General features: G+C 35.4%; 2 protein-coding genes across 2 annotated transcripts in view; one reads left to right on the top strand and one right to left on the bottom strand.

Moving 5' to 3' along the window:
• The window catches only part of LOC106069203 (phospholipase A and acyltransferase 4-like), a 410,743-nt gene that overhangs the window by 298,361 nt on the left and 89,166 nt on the right, over nucleotides 1–23,216 (bottom strand). The window lies entirely within an intron of this gene.
• Nucleotides 12,517–20,037, top strand: LOC129922680 (toll-like receptor 4). Its single transcript, XM_056009441.1, has 2 exons — nucleotides 12,517–12,739; nucleotides 16,318–20,037. The coding sequence occupies exon 2, from the start codon at nucleotides 16,751–16,753 to the stop codon at nucleotides 18,884–18,886; it is 2,136 nt and encodes a 711-aa protein (XP_055865416.1). The 5' UTR covers nucleotides 12,517–12,739; nucleotides 16,318–16,750; the 3' UTR covers nucleotides 18,887–20,037.

Here is a 23,216-nt window from a genome sequence, read left to right as displayed (position 1 = left end):
CGTCCGGGTATAGTGAGTCCTCGAGTATAGCAGTACGATTACATGGTAATATAGAGAGACAGTAGAGCAGGGGTTCTCAACGTGTGGGTCGCGACCCCCCTAGGGGTCGATTGACGATTTGCCAGGGGTCGCCTAAGACCATCGAAAATATGGATTGTTATTGTCTACTCTTCTATTGCTGTATGTGTGTGTTTGGGAGGGGGTTGCGGCAGAGTGGGGGATTGTAGAAAGGAGTCGCCGAGCATAAAAGGTTGAGAACCGCTGCAGTAGAGCCTAGTACGGCAGCGAGGGGATGCACAGTGTGGCATTTGTAGTCAGTGTATTGTGTTGCTAATTGTGTAGTATTGGCTGTTATGTATTTTATTAATAAACTATGCAATGTTTTGGGACTCTTATTGTAAAGCACTTAAGTTAGATGTTTTGTGTTGAGCAGTGTTTTAAGAAGGTCCAATACAACAAACTCGTAACAATACAATACAAAATGTGAGATTGAGTGAAGATTGGGAAAAGGCGACTAGGAAAAATGTATTTGGGTTCAAAATCCCTCTCATTTGTTCCAATTATACTTAAAAATATCTTATGAAATATACATTTTCCAAAAAAACTTTAAGTTAAAAAAATTGAGTCAAAATCAAGTCTGAGAATAACTTGTTTGAAGCCTAAAGAATTACAAAGACACTGTCGCCTTATTGGACTATCACGTTTTAAAAGTCATGTTACCTACTGAAAGAATAGGAGGCAGTAAAATAAAAACGATTAATCAGATACAAGCCCACTCTCCATTTTATATTTAATAGAAATGCTTGTATTTAACATTAGCAAGGAGTTGTGAGACTCGATTGCATTATAATAATAAACATAATAATAATAATAATTCTTGGCAAATATAGGCAAAGAGTTAATAAAATCCTCAACACCAAACTGTCTGGCAGTAATCTCATCACTGCAATAAACAGCTGGGCCGTCCCAGTGCTCCTTTACACGTTCTGTGTGAACAAATGGACTGACACCGACCTACATGACATTGACAGACTCACTAGAAAATTACTTACCAAGTTTCGATGCCTACACCCCAAGTCCTCCACCATAAGGTTATACCTGCCCAGGAAGGATGGGGTCGTGGATTGCAGAACATCTTCAAATTGTGTAAGATGCAAGTTTTAAAAATAAGATCAAAACTGCTCGCCTCCAGCAAAAAATTAGTTTCCTACCTACGGAAATACGACTCCGATGCAACCCCTCTGAACCTACACAATGCTGATGTCAATGTCGGTTTGGACGACGTAGGGCATGAGATTCGCCAATGGGAAGAAAAAACACTCCACGGAAAATTCCCGGCTTCATTACATGGGGACAACATCGACAAGGGTGCCTCCTTAACATGGCTCAAAGCAGGTCATCTCTACCCTGAAACAGAAGGCTTTGTTACAGCAATACAGGACAGAGTAATCAGGACAAAAAATTACGAAAAGCATATCCTGAAACTCAATGTTGTCGACAAATTCCGAAAATGTGGAAATGTGGGTGAGTCAATTGAACACATTATGGCAGGATGTCCAGCCCTATCAGAATCAGCCTACCTAGGTCGCCATAACCAAGTTACAAAGTTAATACACCAACACCTGGCTTTCGCGTACAAATTGATCGGTAAGGACACTCCCCCTTATTATAAATACTCTCCGAAAGAGGTTCTCGAGTCTACTGAACATCTGCTGTACTGGGATAGGCATATTCTGACCGACAAAACGGTAGATTTCAATCGCCCGGATCTGCTGTTCATCGATAAAAAAAAAAAAAACGCTACCATTATCGATATCGCCGTACCACTGTCTCATAATTTAAGAAAAACTGAGATAGAAAAACAAAGAAAATATGGGAACCTGGGCTTGGAGATTAAGCGTCTATGGAAATTGTCCAAAATAACAATATACCCCATCGTTATATCAACCGAGGGGATAATAACAACTGACCTCACAGACACCTTCAAGGCCCTTAACATTCCTAGGAACATCTTCGTTGCCTGTCAGAGGGCGGTACTGCTGCAGACCTGCCACATCACCAGAAAATTCCTCAGTGGAAACTGTTAAAGGGACTACGATGAATTTTGTTTCTCTTTAACAAAACTCGACCCTGGCAGCGCCAGAGAATGACTACTCGTTCATTTCTAACATATTAATAATAATGCTTATGTCTTCGAATCCACCGATTAAGGACAAGATCAGATGTTTTTTTCCTGACTACCTAATTGTTACTTGCACATATTTTTTTGCAGCTCGTGCAGACCAATCCTTTATTCGCCGAATGTCTATTTAAGTTTTCTTTCCATCCTCTGCACCTGTCTTCAATAATATCTTTTCTTTTGTTCTCAAGTGTGTGTCCCGCAGCCTTTGTGAGACCTCTTCAACTGTCTCTTTCAGAAACCATTTGCTGCCAGTCTCTATACTAGTTTATACTCTATATCACTGAGGCGAAATGGCGCTTGAGATATAATAAAGAATTTCTTTTCTATGCCTAATTTTTTTATAAATCTTATACCAAAGCACACTCGCCTCAGACCTAATCTGTGGTTTGAAACGGAATTTTCCATTCAACGGCCTTCAATTAGCTAAATTTATGATTGATTTGACTAAGTATTGATTATACATTAACCATAGCAACCATACTGTCGCGTCACGCCATGTTTTTGTTTACCTTAGAAACAATTGATTGTTTCAGCTGTGCACGTACTAAATATATATGAGTGAATTGAGTGAATAACACGCACACGAATTTCTGAAACTTCTAAAACCTAATTGAAAAATCTAATCAACCTATACTTATAATCTTATTAATCAAACATACCTTAAAATAAGTATGTTGCAATAGTATGGGAAAAACGGGTTACAATATTTATACGATTATTATCGGCTTCCGTAAGGGGAGACGCTGCAATTAGGTTTGTGCATAATGTCTGTCTTTTCATATGTCCATCTGTCACTCAAATATCTGAAACTAGAAGAGAAATGAAAAATATAATTCTACCATGCGATGTGGCTTGCAAAGTTTAGGTGTAACGGCTGCTTTTGTTTTCTAAAAGCAAACCGTTTAGTTTATAAAATAAATTATGCAAGCGATTATTTCATAAAAATACACCAATTATTATTATTATTATAGCTTTTACATAGCGCTACTTTCATGCTTATAGCATGCTCAGAGCGCTTTGGTCCAATCTCATATGTGGACCAGTGGGGGAGAGGAGGTATCTAGGAGTTGGTTTTCCATGCTGTCTTTAGGCTCTCAGTAAAAACAACTCTGCTCGAGTCGGGTGTCAAACCTCGAGACCCCTTCTATTTAGCCAAAACAAGCCAAGTTCAAGCACACTTAGCCTCTCGACCACAATTCTAAAATAATACATAAATGTAAGGGAGATAATGTTACAATATGTTAACAAAGAAAGATTTTTCTTTTATTTTAGTATCACTAAGTTAAATACATGTATAAAATGTACAAGAAATGTTCAAAACAAATATAAATATAAAGAAAACAGTGTGTTTTTTTTTGTGGTTAACTAGCTGCTAAAATTAAAAGAAAAGGCTAATACTGAACTTTGTATGTAAATATCAGAGTAGTTCCCTTAAAAATGTTATAAATAATCAGATTTAGGCATTCACATAACCACAGTATGCGTTGTCTACTTGTCGGTCTTTCCGTCACGTTTAGATTAAACAAAACAACAACACTAGAAGCTATTGAAAATATGATTTATCCTTTAATGTTCCTTCCGAAACATCGCAATAATTTTAAGTACCTACAATAGATTGTGGGAAGCGTGGTCGAGAGACCAAGTGCGCTTGAACTTGGCTTCTATTGGCTGCCTAGAAGGAGTTTTTTTTAACAGCCTAAAGGCAGCACGGAAAACTAGCCCCTAGATACCCCCTCCCCCCCCCCCCCCAGTGGTCCAAAAATGAGATTGGACCAAAAGCGCTATAAGCTTGCTATAAGCAAGAAAGTTGCGCTATATAAAAGCTATTATAATAATTGTTCCGGATGTGTTTGTGAAAAAGAAATCAATGTCAACGTATGTTTTTTTTTGCTCTTGTATCTTATATTACATTCAATTTCCGTGCTTACTTAAACGTTGCAAAAACTAATGATCATGTTATCCCTTTTTTTTAAAGTAAGTAGCATATAAATACTAAATGAAAATCTCTATACTGACTCTATACTGACTTATTTTTATTAACTATAAAGTAATTCTGGATGTTGTTTTATAAAATATAAATTACGTTAAACAATTCTTTGCAATCGCAAAATGGAATTATATTACATTTCTATTCTTGGACAATACGTCACTATAGATTAATTATAATTATCAATATGTTAATTATTTTCAACTTAAAACAAATGTTTGTCTTTTTATGTCACCAAATGTCTTTTTTTTTCAAAAATATCGCCAATTTTTAGTTCAGGATTTTTAAAAAAGAAAGTAATTTGGTAGAAACGATTATTCTTAAAATGTAGGGCTGTCGACATGGGAAAGTAGCCACCAAGTTGGAGGCGGTAAAGTATTCATTAACAGGATTAACAGGTTCTGTTTGAATATATGTGTTTATACATTCATCTTACATGCTAACTTTATAATTCTAAAAAAAAAATACTGCGTATAAAAATGACTCTTGTCACACAACGAAGATGAATCCACCAATCACGCCAAATCTCATCCTTTATCTCCGGACTCATTCTAAATTTTCCGGACTCTACTCATTCTAAATTTTCCGGACTCTACTCATTCTAAATTTTCCGGACTCTACTCATTCTAAATTTTCCGGACTCTACTCATAAAGTTTTTCTGTTACATATTATACAAATCAGTAGAGACCTTCATTCGAGAAGAGACTACAAATCGTTTCATAAAAAAAATGAGATGAAAATCTTGGCATATATATATACATATATATATATATCGTTGTGTATAAACAAATTGTTATGCTTGATTCTACCATTAAGTATTTGACAGTTAATTATACGAAGGTAAAAAAAATGTGTTCTACTAATAAGATACTTCAAATGCTAAAGAAGATTTCATTAAAATTAATATTTATTATTTAACTTGTCTTTCGTGGGCACCTAAAAAAAGACGAACTCCAATACATCTTATAATGTTTTCCTTTTCTTTGGTGACATAGTCTATATAGTTAATGTTCATTGGTTTCCTACGCCTGTTCCATGAAGAAAGGTCTACGCGAACCTGAGTACCTTGGGAGTTGACCATAGGGTTTTAATTAAAGTTTTTAACAGTGGTAAGCAGGTCATCTTGGGGTCCAATTGCTGTGTTATTCCTGTTTCTTATCTACTCATTCGTGATGCGTTCTTAGTAAGTGACTCCTAGGATTCAACTTAATCTTCAAAACTATCATCTCATCGAATACATATGAATATTTACAAGGTAATAATTATAACATCATTAAATCTTCGTATCCTGTGTGGTATCAAGTCGTAAGTCGAACTAACAATAGCATAGCTCGTCTCTTCTTTTTGTATCGACAGAGACATGGTTTTAGTTGTGAATATTTTGTAGCTTTTAGTTTATGATTTCTTTCTCTGAAATATTGAGACCTGCCATTTTCTCTGCCTCTTCGGTGGCCGATTTTGAGTTTGTGTTTAGGGTGTAGAGACTATTCCAAGTTTTAACGTAATAGTGTAATTTTGTTTAAAAAAATCTTAGAACGTACAATAGTGCAAATATTTATAATAATTTATATACAATTATCAACATATTTCGATATACACGATAGTGTTACTGTATGTTAGCACACATATTCTTTATATACAAGAAGTCATATTTTCGCAGAAATTTATTTATCAGACGTCTAAAAAGACTTCTGTTTATTAAATGATAATAATAGCAAGCGATCATGCTTTAACCCTTTCTCTCCTAACTGACGATACCAACGTTCATTCCACTAAAATGTGATAAATAATTACGGAGAGAAAGAGTTAAATTAGTTGTGTTTATTTATTTTCTTTTTAAGTTTTGACTATTTCTTTCACCAGATGGAAGAAAAGAAATGGCGCTGCAGAAGCGATGCATTTTTCAATGATGAAAAAGTGGTCTTTGCAATTCGCGGTCCATGTGGCTGTGTCTACTTTAGTCAGACTGGGGGCGAACTCCGCAAAGCCATTGATCGTATTAAAAATGAAATCAGGGTAGAAATCAATGAGAGACCCATCGTTCGGCATTTTGTGAATAATACTAAATGTCGATTGGAAGATGTTGTAGTTACAAAGTTGGACGTAGGAAGCGAAAATGAAGATAGAGACCAGCTCAAAAAGTTTTACTTAATAAGGTATATAAAAGGCGCTCTAAAGAAGTTGCTGAATGATTTAACTAAATTGCCTAAATAAAAAAAGTATTACGTTTCTGATGAAAACAACAATGTAGATAAATAATAATAATTCTAGACTCGTGTTAAACTCAATTTAATAAGACATTTAAACTTTTATACTTTTTTTGTATCTCTAAAAATGGTGTTATTTGGTGTTTGAATGGTGTTTATTGTGCTAAAATGGTTGTGTTTATAACTAAACTGATGGCTCCATTCTTACGTTTTTGATAAATTCATATAACATAATTTTCTCATGGACTAAATAGATCTAACTAACAAAGCTTAAAATAAGTCCAAATGTTACACTAAGCATAAGCACTAACATATTGTTTGTAACATATACATGAATATGCTAGGAACAGTAATGGAAGCGTGGTCGAGAGGCCAAGTACGCTTGAACTTGGCTTGGCTTGGCTACCTAGAAGGGGGCTCGAGGTTCGACACCCGACTCGGGTAGAGTTGTGTTTACTGAGCGCCCTCCCCCCCACCGATTCACAAATGAGATTGGACCAAAAGCGCCCTGAGCATGCTATGAGCATGAAAGTAGCGCTATATAAAAGCTATAGTAATAATGTCGTCGTTAATTGATCATCAATTTTTTTAATTTAAAAAAGATGTAAACCAGAAACATCATCCAATTTATTAAAGACGTTTTAGAAAAATTATATTACACTTTGAATTCATGAAAAATGCCTGTAGTATGAACGCACTCGGTTTTTAACCATAACCAGATAACTTATATTTTCAGTAACTATAAGATACCAGGTAAACGTCTTTTAAAATTAATATGTATATATATTAACTTTTAATAGCAAAGTATACCCGTTAATTTTTTGTTTTTTCGGGACATTTGTGAGTGTTTAATATTTTAATGATTTTGAAATTTTAGAAAGAATGCTAAGTGTCAGGACTTTGATTATTTATTAATAGATATTACATTGTCAGTCATTGTCTGTCTAGGTAGTAAAGTGTAATTTGTATTTTTTACTTATAAAGTGTGTTTAATATTTTAGTGATTTCAAATTTTAGAATAAATATTTGGTGTCTGGACTTTGATTATTTATTAATAGATATTACATTGTCTAGGAAGTAAAGTTTAATTTTAATTGCAATATGTACGTTTTTGTGTTAAAAGTACTTATGTTTTCTGTTTTATTTAATAATTATTGATATTTGTACAATGATATCAAAAATTAATAACAAGATTTTTAGGTAATTTTGAATAGTCTACATATGAAGATAATAAGTAAATACTTGAACAGTATTAAGTAAATACTTGAAAAGTATTTTAAAAAATAAAGAAACAGTTTATAGTTTGTTCGTGATATAGTAGACCTCATTTTAGTTTCTCAACTCAAGACAAAGATTCATTTCTGTACCATATACAGTTCACCTTTCTATAACAAAGTTAAGGATAATACAAGAATTTTTCAACCAATAACACCAACGATAAAGATAACAATGTTCTGTGTAGTATCAGAACACACAATATCAAAATGGAACGCCAACATTGAAACCCTATAGAAAAAAAAAGAGATTCTTCTAACTTGTAATCTTAAAGTACAATTACAATTACGAACGAATCCGTATAAATGTATCTTTACAATATAAAATAAAACTCACCCTAAACAGGGGTCAAATAGATCTCTAATAATAGATCCAAGGCCTATCGCTAAGGTGTCCAGTTCACGTAAAGTAAAGAAACATTTCAGGAGCGAGAATATACTGCTTGTCTTTCTATAACAGGGGTTCTCAACCTGTGGATCGCGACCCCCCGTGGGGGTCGACTGACGATTTGCCAGGGGTCGCCTGAGACCATCGAAAATATGGACTGTTATTGTCTATTCTTCTATTGCTATATGTGTGTGTGGGGGAAGGGTCGCGGAAGAGTGGGTGGTCGTAAAAAAGGGGTCACCGAGCATAAAAGGTTGAGAACCGCTGTTCTATGCCCAAGATGACGATAAATCACCAAACGTAAAAGAAGAAAAATGGCGTCATAACAAAATTATGACGAATCAACAAAGGAAAAATAAATACTACACACATATAAATATCACAAATGACGTCATCGCCTATAGAAGAAAGCTCTATTAGTTTGTGTACTAACGAACTTTGACAGCAAGGTCCCACAACCCTCCACCCACCGCCCAAACTGTATAAAGTTGTGGCTTCAATAGAGATATTGTCAAAAATGACATTCTTTAGAGATTGTATCGTCTTCTAGATACAATCATTTTGATGTAGTAAGTAGTAACATTTCTTTTTACAATACAATTCATGTCAAAACTCCATAAAGGGTAGAAGTCCGAACCTGTACGCTGATCTCAAAAACGGCTCTAACTATTTTTTTCTAAAAATTATTCAGTTGATGTATATCGCTGAGAAAAGAATTATTAGCTCGGGAAAACTCTAATTTGACCGTAATCATTGTTCAAGTAAAAAATGAAACAAAACAAATTTAAATTTAGCTAGAGAACTAGATCTAGGTCTAAATCCAACATTGGTTTTGAAAGGATTAACGCATTTGGGAATGTAAGCAATTAATGATTGCAGAGTTTAATAAAATTAATATTCAGTTGCTGTTGTTTTATTCAAAACGTCTTGTAAGTCTAGATCTAAATGCCTATCATTTGAATATTATAAAGTGTAGTAGGTCTTTGCATTCTCTCAACTAGGTTTCTTTCTCGAGGGAAGGTGGAGAAGCGGGGTTAAAATGTTCCTTTTTTATCAAATCTCACATTCTTTAATTATTAAGAGAAAAACAGTCACTCTATAAAATGTATAAAGAAGGTGTTTTTCTTGTTGAGAATTACATTTTGTTGCAAAAAAAAAATTGAAGATGCTTTGTTACCTCTCTTTAAAGTATCTTGACTTAAAATGGAACTCTCTTTCAATTCGCTTAACAACTGAGTTTCTTGCTAGGACGCTACCCGAAGAACAAAATCTTCTTGTCCTATTGCTAATCGGGGTACCTCTCAGCTACAGGCGTACGTCTCAAACGGCCTCTGACAACTCTTGTCCTTCACATGTGACTCAGACATTGAGCCCGACGGAACTGTTTTCACTAAGAGCAGAAGGAGCGAATGCGAGTAACTGGCACCTAAATCAGCAAAATTTGGGCAAGAGGAGCTCGTTGGCCATGGCTGGCTACCCACCTAGGAGAAAGAAAACTCTAAATTTAAACCTCAGCAGCTTTGCAGCTATCCCCAAGCATGAGAAAGATGTTGGGAGTCATCCCTGAGGTTTGCAGTACACACTTATACACCTTGGCAGAGCCCGCGACGCCGCTGACCTTAAATTGTATCGACACTTGCCGTTCCTTTGAATAAATCAGCTGCGTGGAGAGGGGGGAACTGATGTGTGGGTCTCGTCGTTTCGACCACATCTAATGCCTATTCATTCATCTCATTTCCATGAGATGATCCATAGTCGCTTTTAAACTAAAGGAGGCAATGCATAGCCTCGGAACTACTCAAGGGATGTATCCGGTGCGTAATGTGTGTAATAAAAAAAAAAGAGCAAGAAAGATATGCTATAGTTATATGTTTTATGTGCATTCTTTTATATATATATATATATATATATATATATATATATATATATTTCTACCACCTCCAAAAAAAATCATGGCTACGCCGATGGCTTAACCCATGTCCCTCCACGTAGAATGTAGTGAAAAACAAAGTGCCCCTGTTGCTTTCCCGCGTGTTTCACTTAATCCATCAGCCCATGGCCATAGGTTTGAACGAGGACAAGTTCACCTCGGAATAAATATCTTTTTGTTTAGTCTGTTGTCTGCTTGTAATGTTGACATATCATTTAGCTAGGATAACGACTAGATAGTGTTTTAATTTCTGAAATGCATGTAAAAAAAAACAACCAAAAAATGTTAAAGCTAGATAAATACAAGGGTCCATACTCTTCCTCTCCAGACCAATTGATTAGGAAGCCAAATTATTGAAAAACTTAGCTACCGATTCTTGTGGGAAAATATAAACTTTGACAATTGCCCAATGCTAATTTGGTTGTATATATTCAGGCGTAGTTGCGAACAGGGAAGTAAATAAAACATTATAAGTAGGACTTTATCAATACATAAACTTAAGTGAGATTGACTAGATAAAAAACAACTTGATATTACTTAAGTTTTTTTTTTTAAATGTACTTTCATTTTTGTTAATTGCTAGTTCTAGAGAGTTTAAAAATAGTAAAGTTTCCTTTTCAGGCTTTGTAAACTACAGGGCAGATGATGTAAAGGCCATATGTTTCTGTGATCTACGGTTAACAAGGGTACTATGTGGCCAGCACAACGACTTTTCCCCCAACTAATATCAGGTAACCATTAGAGCTGGGTGGACTTAGACCCGCCAAAAGAACCCAAAATTAAAAATCCCAGTCTTTAATAGGAGAGTTTAAATGTATATTTATGAGTTCTCATCGTCTTTCTGTGTGTAATAATAATAAGGTTGTCTTTGAGTCCGAAGATAAATGAGGAATGCAGTATCTACCTTGGCTACGCAGCCCATCTGTGACCTACATATTTAGCCTTATTCAGAGCAGGCATAACCATTGTCCGTTTGTGGTCGATTAAGATTTTCTTTTCGCACTCAGGGCAAGAAGAATTATTTTTGGACATTCCGATGGTCTAGAGATTAAGCTCGGTTTTGAAGTGCGTTACTGCTAGGCGGTGTTGTCGATTCCAGGGTCACTGGTTCTTGTCTCGGTCAGCGCGGTCCCTTTGTTTTGCCGCATTTAACTCACTACTTTGTCTCATTTATGTTTATTATGTCTACGTCTGTCCTCGGCAACGGATTTTCTTTTGGTCTCAAATGTGTATCCCAAGGACTTTGTTAGTGACCTCCAGCTGTCTCGTTCTGAAGCTGCAAAGCAAGTGCTCTCTTCTATGTCAGTTAAAGCAAGATAGCGTTTTAGTTGGTCTTTAAAGCCTTTCTCTGGAGCCCCCCGAACACCTTTCAGCTCACTAATACTACGCGCATATAGGGAAAGATCTTAATAGATATGGATCAACTATGTAAAATCAGCGTCCAAGACTTGCAAGCATATAAAAATGTGTCCATTACCAGGGAGCGCATCAGTTTGCTTTTGGTGTCAAGGCTATGCCTTTGTCTTTCCATAATGTTTTAAGTTTTGCAAGGTCTGCTTTTAAATCCCTGTTGGCTATTGGTGATAATTTGAGGATTTTTAGAGCATTTATTTAAATGCCATATGCTGTGGAAGTCTTGTCTATGCGTATCACCAAGTCAGCTAGTTCTTCTACTGTCCCTACTAGATCAACTATATCATCCGCGTAGCTCATGTTAGAAGCTATTATTCCTTCAATGCTTTCTGTACCTTCATAGCCATTACCTAGTTTAATCTAAATTTAAATGTACATTAGCTATTAAATCCACATTTAGATCTAGTGCTAAGAAGTGTGTATTTAATTAAATATTATTTATATACTACTTTACACTATACTAAAATCTACATTTATCTCAAGATCATTTGTCGAGACAAGAGATCTAGGTTCTATTTGTGTGTACTTCTCTTAGACTGGAAATGTTAAGTCTACATGTAATACGTCACAGTAACAACAAACATTTAAGGCATCATCGTCATTTCTTTTTCCCTTTTTGCTAACCGATGTTTTTTTTTTGCTTAATTAATTAACACTTTCTATATTGATGTAATAAAAAAAAATAATATGAGACTCTTAGTGGTCTAGTCTAGTCCCAAGTTTGCATGGATGGCACGACACTGAAATAAACTTAGACATTTCTAGGAAAGTCGTTAGAGCTGTGCCAACAACTTTCAAGCAGATAATAGAAATGGGAAAAAAAAAAAGTATTATTAGATGCCATCTGTGTTTCTTTTTAACATGGAAGTTCATTGAATCTATCATTTGAGTGCACATCTGGTTCCTGCTGATCTAAATGAATATAAGACTAGATCAGATCTGATTGGTCAGACAATTTTCAAAACACTTAACTTGTAAGTATTTTTAAAACAAAACAACATGTTTAATTTGTCTTTCGTTTAGTAATGTAGTTTCTGCTTACCTGCAACATCTTATAGTTGTTGTTATTATTTAAGTGTTTAACAATAAATGTCATACGTCAACCGATGTGGAACCTATAAGGATTTGTATAAGTTTATTTGTATAGATTAAGTTTAAATAAGGCAAATGATTGTTGAATGTAACTGGAGTAAATATACCATGAATAACAATTATAGAATTATTGCAGTTCTTTTGTGTGGCGTAGTTTTTTGTAGATGTGAAGTTTTCAAAAATGTTTCAATTAGATACCATAAAGATAACAAACATGTAATTGGTGATTTTGAAACCAGTGAACATATTCTGAATAGAGAGACAGGTAAAAGTGTATTTTAGATTGGCAAAGGTTGATATTCTAGTAAAAGTAAAGTAGTAAAGTTCCCCTTTCAGACCTTGTGGTCTATAGGGCAGATGATGTAAAGGTCATCTGTTTCTGTGGCCTACGGTTAACAAGGGTGTCATGTGGCCAGCACAACGACCAACCTCCTTTACCGCTCAGCCACCGCGCCTCCTGTTGATATTCTAACCATGCCTAAATATTTTCCATTTTGAACGACCTATCAAAAAGGGAAAATCTTTTTTCTATTTATTTATTTTGTGTGGTCATTTAGTGTATTTGGCTGTCTGCTATGTTTAGAACTCAAAATCTAAAGATATAAAAATGTGAATTTATATTTTGATTTTGTACAGTTTTGTGAAACGGTTACATTGTATCTTTTAAAACCTAAACGTTATTATCTTAAAATAAAATACCATAACGACTTTCTATACCAAGGCTCTCTGCAAACACCGCACCTACTGGAACAACCAAGTCAAAAAACTTAGCAACTCAGGCTACAAATAAAGTAACTCTTTGATGTGTAAGAAATTTACAGACAATACTAAACAGTAACACGTAACATCGACTGTATAAATGATTCCCCGTAGAAAACCATACTGCTGCACTAAACTGTACTGGCGCTTCAATTCGTCCTGGAGTAGTACTGGATCTAACTATTCCAAACCGACTTAACTCTCGACTCACTGTACCGAACTTAATAGCTAACTGTATATGTCTCGATCGCCAATCTTTTAATTACTTCACTGGACACTTTCGCTCTTTAGATTATAACTTTATTTAGGTGCTCCAAGGTCTTGTGAAATACGTGTATCATCCGTTTTAATTTAAATGACCAACCAATTGACCATAGGGCAGAGGATGTAAAAGTAAAATGTGTCCGTGGTCTGAAATTAACGACGTTATCATGTGGCCAACACAACGAAAAACCGCCTTTACTTTTTCCAACCCAATTTTGGGTCTACTTAACAATAGTAAGTGTATATTTCTGTATTTCATCATCTTTTTTTAAAAACGATTTATTTCCCAAAACAATTGTTATAATAATAATAATAACAGCCATGTCTTAGATTCCAAAGATGAGTGCATTGTTTCACAGGACTACGCAAACTCATTTAGTTGTGACCTGCATTTTTTCCAGCATCTCGTGCAGACAAAGCCGTTGTTCGCTGGCAGTGCATTTAAGTTTCCTCGTTTTCTGCGCCTGTCTTTAACAATGACTTTTTTTTAAGTCTTAAATATTTGTCCATCGTTTGCCCATCACCAGCTAAGATATTAATATTACTAAATAGCATGATTTCTGTTATTCGAGGTACTATCGATTTACAAAATTTAGTTTATGTTTTAAACAAAGAATTAACGCATTATGAAAGCATATTAGTATTTATTAAAATAAGCTTAATTTTATGCAGTTGGTCTAACACATAGCCTTAGCAGATTCTCTTGATAGACTCTTCGTAAAAGGTCCGTAGACCAACAGACGGAACCTAAAGCATCACCAACATCAGACATCATGTTCACGTCCAGAAGACAGGATAGCTTGATACGTCTGTAAATATAATTTTATGTCCATCCCCTTCAATATACGTTGGGATTGATGCTCCGCCAAGACTGATCTCATTGGTCAGATCCAGACATTGGGTTTCGTGGGTATCTGCTTACTCCATGAGAGGTACCGAACTATTAAATGCGCTGATTACTAACACATGCACTTAACGTTTATTTTTACAATTCTTTAATACATGTCGCAAATTCACGGTCGAAAACTGATTCTCAAATTGGAAAAAAAGCCAGTTTTATCTTGAACAGACTACTCATTAGATCTCTTCTTAACCAACAGACTTGGATTACTAGTAGATTGTGATATTATCCCAAGTCTATTAGACTTGCAAGGGAAGTTGATAACCGTCTGGTCAGGGCCAGGAGCGCTTTTGGACGCCTTCAGGCGAGAGTTTGGAAGAACAAATCTCTGCCTAAGAAAGTCAATGTCTACCAGGCGGTGGTTCTTTCAACCCTTATATATGGCTCTGAGACATGAACACTATACAGAAAACAACTAAGACTTCTTGAGCGCTTCCACCAAAGATGCTTGCGCTCCATCATGGATATACGATGACAAGACCGCACTACAAGCTGCGTTTTTCTTTGCGAATGCTGGTATGGACAGTATAGTGAGACTTCTTATGTTCTGACAGTTATGCTGTGTAGCGCACTTACCCTGTATGGGAGACGAACGTATGCCAAAGGAAGTCCTTTTAGGTGAGCTAAAATGTGGTCGTCGTAACAGAGGCGCCCCACGGAAACACTTCAAAGACCAGCTTAGGAGTAAATTCTTGGCTGACATAGAAGAGAGCACCTGGCTGCATGCGGCCTCAGAACGAGACAGCTGGAGGTCACTTACAAAGGCCGAGGGATACACATTGGAGACCAAAAGAAAATCCGCTGCCGATGACAAACGAAGACGGCGAAAAGAAAACACGGAGCCATAATCTTTAAATACAAAAACAAAATCTAATAAAATACTCAGAAAGACACAAAGATAAAGAAACATTCCTTGTTCAATATGCTAGGACAAAGTTGTACAAATGCTTCTTTTTTCTTATTGCTATTAGAGCATGGAATGGGTTGCCTGAGCTAGCCAGAACCAGTTTTTCTTCCTTATACTCATTTTTATGTTGGAGCGTTCAGATGTTTAGACCAATATATGAGATAAACTGTGCAGTGGTTTACAAATCAGGGAGCTCTCGCATAGTTTTCTTTCTATTAGGGTGTTTTTGGGACAGTGTCTTGTACTCTGATTTGACTGTTTTAATTTTTCAAGTAAAAAAAAATAAATAAATTATAATTTGGCTATAAATTGGAGTTGAAAAACGTGGCAAAGTCAGTCGCAGTGTACTGATAACTGCATAACCAAGGGAAATACTACGTTCTAACTAGTCTTCGGACTCGAAGACAAACCTAATTATTATTATAGATATCTGTATAATAAAAGAAAATATATATATATATATATATATATCTTTTTTATATAGCGCTACTTTCATTCTTATAGCATGCTCTGAGCGCTATGGTCAAATCTCATTTTTAGACCAGTGGTGGAGGGGTATCTGGGAGAAGGTTTTCTGTGCTGCCTTTAGGCGCTCAGTAAACACAACTCTGCTGGAGTCGGTTGTCGAACCTCGAGCCCCCTACATTTTATAGCCAAGCCAAATTGAAGCGTACTTAGCTTCTCGACCATTAAAAGTATCATTAAATAAATGCACAATTATGCATGGCCTGACCTAAAGGGTAGCACCTCTGCAACAAAATGCTGACGGTGTCAAAATCACTAGTTCAAAATCTGGTTTGAGCTTAAAAGAAATAATATTTACTTTCTTTCATTTTAAGTGATATAATGATAGTGTTTTTTTTAAAGGATTTTTATAATATTTTTTTTTCTGCAGAGACAAGGCGTTAATAAGGTATAATGATAATTATGAATTGTAATATAATAAAGTATTATTTATAAATTCACACCTTAAATAATACATGTCTTATAATAACGTAACTATATTTTACAGGTATAGATCATCGGTATGAAGACAATTACAGATCGAAATCAATAAAAAGAAAGTGAATTTAAACTCAGATAATGACTGTGCTACATTAAATCTTACAGTTGATTGTTCAGGGCTTAAATTAGATCATATAAACTCATCATGGTTTCCAAACACAACAGAAATTATCCTCTTCAAACAGAATCTTCTTAATAAATTACTGAATTCAACATTTTCGCACTTGCTTCATTTAAAACATTTAGATGTCACCCACAATAATATTTTACTTATAGAGCCTCTCGCCTTTGAGGGTTTGAAAGACTTAAAATATTTGAGGTTGGGCTCTAATAAAATCTCTTTTGAAAAGGTTTCGGTTGCCATTTTCAAACCATTAGAATCTTTACTGCACTTGGATCTTTGGTTTCTCAAAGATCAACGTTGTGATGTTCCCAGTGCGATGCTGCAGCCACTTACACATTTACAGAGCCTGACGATCAGCACCGTCGGGTTTAGCCTCTATTTGGGACCTGAGTTTCTGAAGTTTAAACATTTGGAACTCTTGAAGATTTCTGGATCTGCACGAATGATAACCAACAAGTCGTTTGAAAATGTCAACGGTTTGAGAGAGCTGGTACTACGAGAAATGATGTTTATCAACTTTATAGATATAAATGCATTCGTACCTTTTAAAAACCTTACAAGCCTCGCTTTGATAGGCCTATCCTTTGACTTGAAAAATGTTTTGCCGATTTTATGGCCTTTTAAGGGCAGATATATGAAAGAAATTTACACTTTGTTAGTCACAACCCAAAAATCAATTCCGAATCCATGGAAAAATGGTTTGCTAACTAAAAATGACTTAATTTATGCAACAGAAATCTGTGTAGAAACTATTTCGATGATAAGATGTGGTATCTACTATGTAACACAAGACGCCTTAAGTAGTATTGCAACATGGAATAGATGTCTTCGAAACATTGTAATATCAAGAAATCCTTTAATTGGAAGCTACATCGCTTTATATCCTTTGAGTTTGCTTCAGAACATAGAGAATGTTGTCGTTAATAAAGCTCTGCGGTCTTGTGAAAAATTTTCTGATTTTCCACGTCTAGGTTTAAATAGAAGATATTTCCTTGAGCCTACAGCCCATAATAACATAACTTTATATGGTAAAGCTCTTTTTAAAAGTGGTGACTCATTAAATGAAACGAATAGTATCACTAGAGAAATGGATATGTTGCAAAAGAAAACATTTTATGTATTAAATGGTACATTCTATATACATGTTTCTAAGTCTTTAGTGAGCTGGGATTCAAAACAATTATTTCCTGACGGATCATTTGATGTAACAATTCAAGGAGCTAATAATCTACAATACATTGATGTATCTGATAGTGGCTATCACACTTTTTCTGGTAGACTTCAAGGACTCTCGTCTTTGAGAACTGTGATACTTTCAGGAAATAATCTAAAAGAGTTCTCAGAGTCTTTCTTAGATGGCTTTCTTGGTTTGGAAAACTTGGCTGCTTCTAAATGTCAGCTAGATAAGGATTTTGTCGCCATGAAAAGTAATCGAATCTTTCAGAATACAAGAAAATTAAAAGAACTTGACATCTCCGAGAATTCTTTAAATGCATTAAGTCCAGGAACATTTTCTACTAATTCAGATCTTCGATATTTAAGTTTGTCTGGCAATCAGTTCAAAGATATTCCATTTGATTTTAAATTTACTCCTAATCTTAAAAACTTAGACATTAGTAATAACGCTATCACTACTCTAACAACGGAAAATATTAGAGCTTTAGATTTATTAAACTCAAAAAACGGAGGGTTTCAGCTCATGTTGAATGGAAACATACTTTCTTGTGGTTGCCAGGATTTATCATTTCTTCAATGGTTGAACTCAACTTTAGTTCGTTTAGACAACAATAGAAACTACACCTGCATGAACAAAGATGGTGAAAGGACAAACACATTGACGTTCTCTGATCTAGAATCTCTCTGGAGACAATGTTGGGGCGAATTCTTCTTTTACATTGCATTAATAACATTATGTCTTTATGTTACTGGCGCAGTCTTAATATTTCTTATGTTAAGGAATAAAAACTTTCTTGTTTCATATTTCTTACAGCTTCTAGGCCATTTTAAATTACACACAAGATTGGATTATAAGACAGATGTTTATATTGGCTATTCAGATGAAGACTATCGATTTCCTTGTATTGAACTACGCGAACATCTAGAACGAACTTTAAAATTAAGCACATTTGTAATAGACAGAGATCTTTTGGCTTCTTTGGACAAAGCCAGTGGCATTGTGGATGCGATCAATTCATGTTGGAGAATTCTGCTTGTCTGTAGTGAAAGTTTCTTAAAGAATGAGGACTGGTCAATGTTTACTATGAGGTCAGCCATGTATGCACAAAGTCCAGCTAATCCTGCAAAAATTGTTGTAATGGTTCATACGAGTTGCCTCTCTTTGATTCCTACTGAACTGTTAAGTGTCGTCAACGATGAAAATATTTTAGTTGTTTCTGAGTGGAAAATAAACTACATTCTAGGTGAAAAGTTGAGAACACGTCTGCTGGCTTAAAAACTTCCTAAAAACATAATATTTATTCATTGAAACTTTAGCTTTTGGCGAATTCGTTAAAGACTTCCTATACTTATGTTACGCTTTAGCTAAAATAGGTTAAGCAACCAATCACACACTTAGAAACGTCAAATAAACAATGGGAAGATTTGATGCATTTAAAAAAAAAAAGATAAAGAAAAATAGTAGTTCCATGTATATATTTTCCAGCATTAATTAATGTGGGATTTATTTTTTTTTAAATTAGTGCTTATAAATCAAATAATGTTTTTAGCGGGCCCCGTAAGGGGAAAAAGCCGCTATTAGATTTGTGCAAAATGTCCGTCTGTCCGTCTGTCACACTCAGATCTCGAAAACTAGAAGATATGAAAAATATTATTTCACCATTAAATGCGGCTCGAAAAGTTTAGGTGCAACGGCTACTTTTGGTTTTCTAATTATTTATATATAAATAATTTATAAAATTAATTATGCAAGCGATTTTTTTTTAAATACATCAATTATAAAACAATTACGTAAATGTAAGGGAGGCAATGTTACAATATGCTAACAAAGATGGACTAAGTTTGTGTATTTTTAGTATCACTATATCGAATATATTTATAAAATGTACAAGAAATGTTTACAACAAATATAAATAATAGTTGAAGGTGTTTTTTTCTGGTCAACTAGCTGCTAAAATTAAAAGAAATCATTTCTGTTTCTTTATAAAGGCTAATAATGCACTTTGTATGTAAATATCACGCACATTTTTTTAAATGGACTTTCTGTTCAGTGACTTTCGTGCAGTAGCGTAACTTCGCAACATGATGTGGCGCTACACCAATTCCTTAGACTTTTAAAAAAAATCAGATTTTATGTATTTTTCGTTTAGTGCCCATCATCCGAATAAAAGAAGCTTATTTTTGTGCGTTTTGTCTATTGGTCGGTCTGTCCGTCACGATTAGATTAACAAGTAACACTAAAGGCTATTGAAAATCTGATTTAACCTTTAATTTTTTAAGTATCTATAATAGATTGTTCCGAATGTTTTGTGAAAAACAAATCAATGCCAGCGAATAATTTTTTGCTCTTCTTACATATATTTTATTTCCATGCTTAAACGTTGCAAAAACACATTATCAATAATATGTTGTTCCGTTTTTTGGATTCTTTAGTCCAATTTTAATTGAATTTTTTTAAGGAGGATATATTACGAAGCATTGAAACTTACTTACTGTTCTGTATTTTTCTTTTATTAAAATGCGCCAATTCGTATGTTAATAATATATACAGCTGATGCTTGCATGAAAATGACTTCAATAGAGTTTGTCATGTGCTTTTTAAGAATTCCATAATATAATTTATCATTGTCGACATATTAGATATTGTCGCCTTTTTTGTAAAGTATTGTTAAAAGTATTTTACAAGGTTTCAAAAGGATGTCATTATATATGGCCTAAATTTCTTTGCAGCCTCTACCCCCACCTAGGGGATCTGCCCCTGATACATACATATTAAACATAAATAAACAGCAGCACCAGGGACCAAGTTTTAAATGCCCTACAAGGTTCAAACCAGTGACCCTGGAAACGACAACACCGCCTAGCGATAACGCACTAAGCGAACTTAACCTCTAAACCATCGGAATGTTCATAAAAACATTCTCCTGGTCCAGAGTCATTTCACTCGTATGCAAATTACCACCCCAGTTATGTTTAATATGTATGTATCATCATTTGTTTCAGCACCTAGCTTCACTTCTTTATTTATGTTATAACCCTAGTGGCGGACTGAAAGGGTTTATGATTGTACGGTCTACTGACACAAACGACTCAGGCCAATCACACAGGTCAAGGGCTGTTGAACAAGTGACATTACTGCTAATGCACGCAATATGACCAGTGTTATGGTCATGTGACAGAAAGACCAGAGACAGTTTGTTGGAAAGAACAGTTGAGTCCAGGGACAGCAAGGCAGTAAGGACTGTGTGCTACAAAATGAGTCCTTGAAAATGTAGCTGTACGAGTCTAGAAGTAGACTAGAAAGAGCCCGGGCATGCTACCCTGCCTCATAGTGGCGCCCGGGTGGAAACGATCGTAGGAAGAAACGATTAGGCTAAAGGGTAGCAAAACAAGACTCCCGTGGCGGTACCTAAGGGGGTGCGAGAGCATCCTCATAGCACTGTGCGGAGTTGTAAAAAAGCTCCCACAACCTTGTCACATTCCAGGCGCCGTTCCTCAACGGGCCGTTAAATAAATGTTTTATGTCCTGCACGGTTAGCCTTGTATAGAAAAGGAAAATGGCAGGGGTCCTGGTGCACGCGGTCTCTGGCTGCGAGTCTGACACCCCGTCAGACAGAACAGTGTACACTGTTTTCATTCAGGCCGTAAAAGGGAACTCTTGTTCACTTTTGCTGGCTTAGAGTTCCAAGAGCCGAAGGCTCAACTGTACCTGACAGTTTCAAGACTAGACAGAGAGAGACTTGTAGTGTTTAGTAGGCAGTTATTATTGTGTTAAAGCACTGGAAGTTAATGTAGCCAATAGTGTTTTATAGGCTGTTGATGTATATGTAATTAAACCGCCACATTGTTTATTGAAGCTCTTGTTGTCAGGTTTTTGTATTAGATGTGATGTGTGTTTAGCAAAAGGCCTGATAGAGAAGATCGTAACAATATTTTGTTAATAATTTGTATAAATATATTTATTGATACAAATGGTTCGCGACAACTATATGTCCATTATTCTGACTGGAATGATTTCTACCACACTGCTGTTATCAATTCATGAAATCCACAACGGGCGATGTGTAGCCTATAAAATAATGTGCATGTCCTTGATTCGAAATGACTGTATTGAATATGATTAAGATAAGAGTCGGAGACCTTGAGAGGCGGTTTTATGAATATCGTAAGACTGAGTCAACTCACACTCTCTATTTGTTATCATGTATTTGTTGTTCGACATCAAGAGCCATTAAATACTAATATACATACATGTGTTACGTGTTAGTGTGTTTTCTGTTTTAAAATTATTTTTAATTATTTTATTTAAGATTGATTACAATAAAAAAAAATAAAAAAATAAACTACATATTTAGCCATATAAAAGGGCAATCTATTAAATTACGAAGAACAAAGATGAGTGAAGTGTTTCACATGGGCACGCTAATGACCTGACTATTTATTTTTTTTTTACACCTGGAGAGGAGAGCCATTGTCCGCCGGGGGTCCTGGTAGTTAATGTAAGTTTTACTCCATCTGCTAAGGTAGCTGAGTGGTAAAGTGCTTCGCTTTTGGTCCTGTGTTCAAATCCCAATGAAGACTTGGATTTTTAAAATTATTTTCGGGATCTTTGGGCGCCTCTGAAGCGAGCCAGCTCTAATAGGAACCTTCATTTGTTAGGTGGTTGTGCTAGCAACATGACACCCTCGTTAAACGTGGGACACCAAAACAGATGGCAAGCGGGCAACGTTTTTTTTTACCTCTTCTGTGCCCTCTTCTCCATGGGCTTTTCTTTTCTTCTGGCCCTCAAAAAAATATATAAATAAATAGACACACACACACACACTTATATATATATATATACATATATATATATATGGGCCTATATATAAATTATACAAATAAATATTGGACATTTTCTAAAACAGATTCGTAGCAGCCTCTGTATCTCGTTAGGTTGTTAAAACGTTGTTTAGAGGAGGGAAAGCAGCTCGTCACTGGGTGGGCTGTTGTTTGTGCATCACTCACCGTTCTTATACATGTAACCTGTACGTCAGCAGATGACATTGAGCAATGTATAGATATGTGGGATTTTTTTTATGTGGTTAGTGTTTGTCATTGGCATGTGATCTAATAGTCTAAAAATATATTTGACGAAAAATAATAAATGTTGCACATAAAAATATAATTACTTTTAAGTTTTTTTTTATTTTTATTTTTTGGTTTGGTAAAGGGGGGGGGGCAATAATTTTAATTACACTATATTTTTTATAAATGTCTTCCTCTTTTTTTTCTGTTAGGGGGAATAACTTTAATTAGTCTTTAAATTTATGGGGCGCTGAGACTGAGCGGTTAAGCGCTTGGCTTTCGCACCTAGGGTCCTAGGTTCGAATCTCGGTGAAGATTGGGATTTTTCAATTTTGGAATTTTTAGGGGACCCTTGAGTCCACCAACTCCAATGGGTACCTCACTTTAGTTGGAGAAAGTACAGCCGGTTGGTCATTGTGCTGGCCACATGACACCCTGCTCGTTTACCGTTGGTCTTAGAAGTAGATAACTTAACATCATCTTACCCATAGATTGCAAGGTCTGAAAGGGGAAATTTCACTTAAAACTAGTCTGTAGAT

The sequence above is a fragment of the Biomphalaria glabrata genome, chromosome 14 (genome assembly GCF_947242115.1).
Source record: "Biomphalaria glabrata chromosome 14, xgBioGlab47.1, whole genome shotgun sequence".
NCBI lineage: Eukaryota > Metazoa > Mollusca > Gastropoda > Planorbidae > Biomphalaria > Biomphalaria glabrata.
The sequence above is the reverse complement of the archived record's forward strand: the minus strand, read 5'-3'. Positions and strand labels throughout refer to the sequence as shown.

What these genes read in the sequence shown, in the direction of transcription:
- LOC129922680 (XM_056009441.1), top strand. Translation starts at nt 16,751, where the DNA reads ATGCTGCAGCCACTTACACATTTACAGAGCCTGACGATCAGCACCGTC.